This window comes from Microcebus murinus, chromosome 15 (assembly GCF_040939455.1).
Source record: "Microcebus murinus isolate Inina chromosome 15, M.murinus_Inina_mat1.0, whole genome shotgun sequence".
Lineage (NCBI taxonomy): Eukaryota > Metazoa > Chordata > Mammalia > Primates > Cheirogaleidae > Microcebus > Microcebus murinus.
In genome coordinates this window covers 2,449,726-2,457,002 of record NC_134118.1, presented here as the reverse complement: position 1 = coordinate 2,457,002, position 7,277 = coordinate 2,449,726, and the positions used below count along the sequence as shown (strand labels likewise).

Below are 7,277 nucleotides of genomic sequence, written 5' to 3'. Positions count from 1 at the left end.
CTTAAAATTTGCCATGTCCGGCTCTATCGGTCCGCGCAGTCTTTCAACATTTCCTAGGGCTGCACACGCGTGGGCCCGGGCTGCCTTGTGGCCCGCAGCGTTCTGACCTAGCTGCGTCCAGTAGCCGGAAGTCAGCCTCGGCCCGAGGGTCGTCGTTCCCCCACATCTGTGACCCCCTTTAGGGGTCTCGTAACGCGAGGGCCTCAAGTAACGTAAAGCCAGACTCCTCAAAGGGCGCTGCAACAGGCTTCCAGGAGTTATTTATCCAGGTCCGCGACCCCGGCCTTCTGAGGCCCGGATTTGAGATTCAGAGCTGTTTCCTCACGGAGAGGTCAGCCCTCAGGTCCTCCCAGCATCCGCGGGTGACATTAGGATTCCTGGGAGATTTGGGAGGGCGCAGGGGAGGACATGGAGGCCACCATGGCCCGCCCTCAGCCCAGCCAAGAGAGAAGCGAGGGTAGGGCTGTGGGGAGGTGGCGCCAAGCCCAGTACCCTTCCTTCTCCCTCAGGCGGCGGAGCCGCCCGGGCCGCGACAGCGGCAGGCCCCGCCCCTCTCGCACGGCCGCCCCGGGGGGCGGGGCCTGCCGCGGGCGCCGCCGCAGCGTCGCCGGCTGACGCGATGACGCGGCGCCAGCCAGGCAGCAGCCCTGCCGCCGGCCGCTGCGCCCGCTCGCCCCGCCCCCGGCCCGCCCCGCGCGGTCTCCGCGCACCCCTGTCAGCCTGTGGCGCTAGCCCCGCCGCGCGCTCTTCCTCTGCCTGCAGCCTGGCGAGGCGGCTCCCGCGCGGCACACCCCCACGTTCCTGCCGGCGCCGCCGCCCGCACTCCGCTCCGCCCGCCGCGGCCGCGCGCCACTGCCGGGACTTGGCACACGCGCCGGCACGCTGCCCGAGCGCCCGGGGCTCCGGGGACGGCGAGATGGACAAGCCCAGGAAGGTGGCGCTCATCACTGGCATCACCGGCCAGGTGAGTGCGGAGGAGGGGGCGAGCTAGGCCTGCCGCCTCCCGGGCACGTGTCCCGCTCTCCGTTCGGGCTGCCTCTGCCTGCAGGAGCTGCGCTCTGGGTGTCCCGGAAGGTGTCTGCTGCCGGGAGGTCGGACAGAAAATGTGGCCGGGGGAGTGTGCCGCCTGCAGTGAATGCTTCTGGTCTTTCTCTGGGGGGTCTGAGCGTGTGTTTTGCGCGGCATGTGGTCTGTTCACCTGGGCAGGACTACCTATTTCATGTGGCCATCAGGTGACCGCAGCGCTGGGTTCTTCCCTGAGGGTGCACTTGGAATTTCCTCTTCGCAGGATCCTAGCGCCCGGTTGTTGGTGAATGTGTGTGTGGGATCCTGTTGATTATCTCACGCAAGGGTCGCTTACCTGCTAATGCCTAGGAAGCAGGAAAGGGGTGCCTTGCTGTTTTCGTTTCCCCTCACCAGATTTCCAGATAGAAAAGAGGAAAAAAAAGAAAGTAGTGCTGTGGAGTCACCAACTAGGAAATGTGTGGGGGGAAAAATACCTCACAATTTTTTTTTAATGCCACGAACTTCTGAGATTAATGTTCACACATTTTGAAGTGTATCTGACAAACCACTCCAGAAGTGAGGGTAGGGCTCCATTTCCAAAGAAAGGAGTTCCTCGAGTAATCAGGAGTAGCTGTCCTGAATGTTGGAACCCCAGGTCGCAGGCTAAGCATGGTTAGCTTGTGGCAGTCATCTCTTAGAGGCATTGCAGTAGGGAGGGCCGTACAGCTCTCTCTTACCAAGTTTTAGATTCAGTGGTGATGAAATAATCATGCAAACGTATTGCTGTAGAAAAAATTTGATGTGATGTATATGCCCCTGGCTGTCTCTTGGTAGTGGCCAATATAACACTGAAAGATGATAATAGCTAATACATTTTGGGCTTATTATATTCCAGTCATTTAACAAATATTAAGTCATTTAGTTCTTACAACAAACTCTTTGAGGGGATACTTTCATTATCTCCACTTTATAGATGTGAAAACTGAGGCATGAGAGTTTGATTTGCTTGAGGTCTAACAGCTAGGAAGTGTCTGGTTGGGAATGAAGCTCTGCTCTCAAAGCTCTCCACATTTAAAAAAGAAGAAGTTGAAATTGGCCAGACACACAGTCACAGAATAAATATTGGACAGACAATTTCAACTACTGAATACATGATTAATTTCTGGTTATTCATGCATCTTGCATTGTTTAAAGTAATTACAGTAGGCAAGTGTTTGAAAACTGATAAGAGAAGTGGGTAGGGCAAGGATCTGAGGTTGAGGAGGAGAGCCCTTGAATTCAGGCAGTGAGATAGGTCAGGAGCCCACATACAGTCCTCCCCTTTTCTAATGCTGGGGACCTTTCTGCAGATGATTTCCCTTTTTCAGATTTCAGACTGGACCTGAAACTTACTAAGTTTACATAATCTCTTGAAAGTAGAGATTTTTTGAGTATCATCAAGAAATTAGTTAAGATGCTCATGTGCAGCCAGGCTCACGCCTATAATCCTAGCACTCTGGGAGGCCGAAGCGGGCAGATTGCCCAAGGTCAGGAGTTTGAAACCAGCCTGAACAAGAGCGAGACCCCATCTCTCTAAAAATAGAAAGAAATTAATTTGCCAACTAAAAATACATATAGAAAAAATTGGCTAGGCATGGTGGCACATGCCTGTAGTCCCAGCTACTTGGGAGGCTGAGGCAGGAGGATTGCTTGAGACCAGGAGTTTGAGGTTGTTGTGAGCTAGGCTGATGCCACGGCATTCTAGCCTGGGCAACAGAATGAGACTCTGTCTCAAAAAAAAAAAAAAGATGTTCATGTGCTGTATTGGTGTGGCTTATACCAATTTAAGTGATCAGTGATGTGAGTTGGCAGTGCTGATTAGAGATGGAACCTTATTTAGACCTTTGAGAACAGTCATTTGGCTGCTGCTGAATGGCCAGAAAAGTACAGAAGTGGCCCCCCCCATTCTAGTCTGTCCCACAGGGTGCCGCAGAGGAGTCTTCCTGAAGCACCATGCCCAGCAGACCACTCTCTGACCAGAATGTTTTGGCTGCCCACTTCATTTACCTGCTTGACTTTCAGGCTTCTTTTAATCTCTGCTCCAGTATTCCCTACTTCCCTCCAACATCTGCCCTCTGCATTGCTTTCTTACTTGTTCAGTATTGCATTGACTAGCAAAGTGCTAAATTCTGTGGCCGCTACATAAATAGTTTATGATGGAATTTACTACTCTTCTATGCTTTTTATTTATCTTCTAGGACAGTGCCTCCTAACCTGGGTTTCAAGGATCTCTGGCGGACTGTGATGCAAGGGGTCTGAAAATACGTATCTTACCGTACATTTTCTTAATAATACTGGCTGAGAACTTACTAAGCTACTCACTCTGCTAAGCATTTTATATATTCCTACCTAAGAGGCAGGTAAAATTTTTATCCCCTTTTATACTTAGCTAAATTAAGGTTAAGTATGTTCGCTGAAGTCATATACCTGATGAGTGTCAGAGCTGAGATCTGAACCCAGGTGTCAGACTCCAGAGCAACTGCTCTAGGCCATTTTGTTATACTGCCTCTGTGGTAATAAGCCTTATGAAACAGAGAAAGACAGAAATTGTCTTAACTCTAAGAAGAGGTCTCAGGTTCAAGTGCCACCACTTTGGCACTTAGGGATATCATAGCAGCTGTGCCAGGATGGGCTTTTAAATGGGTTGTCCCAAATTCCCACTTGAGAATAGGGCAGCTAGGTGTCCTATCTCCTCTGCATCTCTAGTATATACCATCAGGCTTCTTATGCTAGCTTTCCCCTCCTATCTGCTCTTTACACAGTAATTGTGACTTCTTTTCCAATGTGTAAACATTATTAAAACATCTTTAAAGAAACCCGGGCTCTTTCTTTGCTTTGCTGCCTCCAGGCCCTCTATTAGGCACCCCCAATACCCACCTTTATTGTCTAATGATTCTTGCTTTTCTTCTCTGCACTCTTGGAAATGTTCCTACTGTTCTTTGAATACTGTTGCCTTGTACATCTCTGGAGTCATTATTTGTGACTGAACGGACTTACAAGTCTTATTCCTGTTAATTTGACTAAAAGCCTCTGTATTCTCAGATTAATCTTGTTCAATGAAGCTATTCCAGGAACTTTTTCTTTTTGGTATTTACATGTATTCAATCCCTGTTAATTGTGTAGGCATTTTATGTATCTTTAGCCTTCAGATCATAAACTGCTTTAAGATAGAAATCTCATCTTTTACCTCCCACATGGCTTCACCTAGTGGGCTTTCAAAAGTATCAACTACTTTTTCCATTAACAGAGCATGTCCTCACTGCATACTTGCAGTGTACAAGGCTTGTTTTGATTCTGGTGGTAATATAAAGATGGGTAAGAAATACTCACTGCCCACTAGGATCTCACAGTCTTTGAGGAGCTGAGGATGTACATGAAAAGACAGAGTATATGAAAAGGTTAGAATGTTAGGGGCCAAATGAGTAGTTCATCCAAACTCAGGACACTGTGAGGAGTTGTTGAATGCTAGAAATAGAAGGAACTGTGTTCTGGTTGAATAGCATATGCAGGAATACAGAGAGGAGAGGTTGAGGGGACAATGGAGACAAATCTATAGTAATAATGGGAGGAAAATTAAATTTTGAAAATTATTTGTGTCACTTCCAAAAAAGATTTTGAGGTAGCCTCAATAAAAAACACATCATTGGACCATCATAGAAAAGTGAAAAAGACAAAACAAAACAAAACAAAACAACCCAGGAATCTACAATGAAGGCAATAGAAAGATGGAAGAAGTATGCTAAAATCCCAAGGCTGAGGACAGCTGCTGTTAGTTGAGCATAAAATTCAGCTTGAGCTTGGTGACAAGCAAGACATAGTGGACAGGTGAATGAAACATTTTTAAGTACTAAACTCTCATTGGGATTAAAGTTAAACTTTTAAGTAAGAAAATCAGAACAACACGATACACAGTATAGTTGATAGAATTTTAAAAGAAGACAAGAGAAACATCTTCCTAGTGTGCTCTTTTATAACTCCCTAATGAAAGGCAAAAGCACACTTTTTGGTAGGTAGAGACTTTAGAGGGTTGAATGGTTTAGAGTGTCTGTGGATTTTTCCTTTTCAAATATGTTTTGTCTCAAGCTGGTCTCTGCCAGGCGAGTGGCAAGTTGGAACTGTAGGTTATTTTATGTTGTTTCTTGGGAAGAGAGTCTTACACTCTAAATACCAGGCACATTTGATAGTAGGGCCAATATTGGCATTTAAATATGAAAGAATTTGACATGATGAGGTCCTTCCCACCTGTCAGTAGGCCTTGATTTTTCTTAGAAAGTAGTTTAGATCCAGTTGAGCATTTAAACAAGTACTACTAATTCAAGGAGTTCTGTACTGTGAAGAATGAAAAACAAAGCTTTCGTCAGTGAACTAGCTAGTCATGGTCAGGAGGAGGTTTTGTTGTCTTCAAATTGAAGACACAAAAGGTAGGTAAGTCTTATATAAATGAAAGAGATGGACTTTTTTTTTTTTTTTTTTTAATTATTTTTTTTATTTTGGCATATTATGGGGGTACAGATTTTAAGGTTTCAATAAATGCCCATTTCCCCCCCTCCCCCCAAAAGTCTGAGTCTCCATCATGACCATCCCCCAGATGGTGCACATCTCACTCACTATGTATGTATATACCCGCCCCCCTCCCCCCTCCCACCTGCCCAATACCCTATTACTGTAGCACCTATGTGTCCACTTAGGTGCTACTCAGTTAATACCAGTTTGCTGGAGAATATATCTGGTGCTTGTTTTTCCATTCTTGGGATACTTCACTTAGTAGTATGGGTTCCAGCTCTAACCAGGAAAATATAAGGTGTCCTATATCACCATTGTTTCTTAGAGCTGAATAGTACTCCATGGTGTACATATACCACATTTTATTAATCCATTCTTTGATTGATGGGCACTTGGGCTGTTTCCACAGCCTTGCAATTATGAATTGTGCTGCTATAAACATTCGAGTGCAGGTGTCTTTTTTGTAGAGTGTCACTGGATCATTTGGGTAGATGCCCAGCAATGGGATTGCTGGATCAAATGGTAGATTCACTTGTATCGCTTTAAGGTATCTCCATATTGCTTTCCACAGAGGTTGAACTAGTTTGCAGTCCCACCAGCAGTGTAGGAGTGTTCCTCTCTCTCCGCAACCACGCCAGCATTTATTGTTTGGAGATTTTTTGATAAAGGCCATTCTCACTGGGGTTAAGTGATATCTCATTGTGGTTTTGATTTGCATTTCCCTGATGATTAGAGATGTTGAGCATTTCTTCATATGTTTGTTGGCCATTCTTCTGTCTTCTTTAGAAAAATTTCTGTTCAAGTCCTTTGCCCACTTTTTAATGGGGTTATTTGATTTTTTCTTCCTAATTTTCATGAGTTCTAAGTATATTCTAGTTATCAGTCCCTTATCGGATGCATAGGATGCAAAAATTTTCTCCCATTCTGTAGGTTGTCTGTTTACTTTCATGACTATTTCTTTGGCTGTGCAGAAGCTTTGTAGTTTGATCATGTCCCATATATTTATTTTTGTTGCTGCTGTGATTGCCTTTGGGGACTTCTTCATAAACTCTTTGCCCAGGCCGATGTCTAGGAGAGTGTTTCCAACTTTTTCCTCTAGAGTTCTAATAGTTTCATATCTTAGGTTTAAGTCTGTTATCCAGCGTGAGTTGGTTTTTGTGAGAGGTGAAAGGTGTGGGTCCTGTTTTAGCCTTCTACAGGTGGCTATCCAGTTTTCCCAGCACCATTTATTGAAGAGGGATTCTTTTCCCCAGCGTATGTTTTTGTCTGCTTTGTCAAAGATGAGATGGCTATATGAGGATGGTTTTATATCAGGATTCTCACATCTGTTCCACTGGTCAATATTCCTGTTTTTGTGCCAATACCATATTGTTTTAATTACTACAGCTTTGTAGTATAGTTTGATATCTGGCATATTAATGCCTCCCATTTTGTTTTTGTTGCCTAGAATTGCTCTTGATATTCGGGGTCTTCTTTGGTTCCATACGAAGCGTAAAATTATTTTTTCTATATCTGTGAAGAATGCTGATGGGATTTTAATAGGTATTGCATTGAATCTGTAGATCAGTTTGGGTAGTATAGACATTTTGATGATATTGAGTCTGCCGATCCACGAGCATGGTATGGATTTCCATCTGTTTACATCCTCTGCTATTTCCTTCCTCAGTGTTTCATAGTTCTCCCTGTAGAGGTCTTTTACCTCTTTGGTTAAATATATTCCTAGGTACTTT

At 45.2% G+C, this 7,277-nt stretch overlaps 1 protein-coding gene across 1 annotated transcript in view; it reads left to right on the top strand.

The window, feature by feature from the left end:
• Window positions 1-689: 689 nt before the first annotated feature.
• Window positions 690-7,277, top strand: part of GMDS (GDP-mannose 4,6-dehydratase) — a 638,941-nt gene continuing 632,353 nt past the window's right edge. The window contains exon 1 of the mRNA XM_012768474.2: window positions 690-964. Coding sequence (XP_012623928.1) covers window positions 917-964 — 48 coding nt within the window. The 5' untranslated portion in view covers window positions 690-916. The remainder of the gene's footprint in view (window positions 965-7,277) is intronic.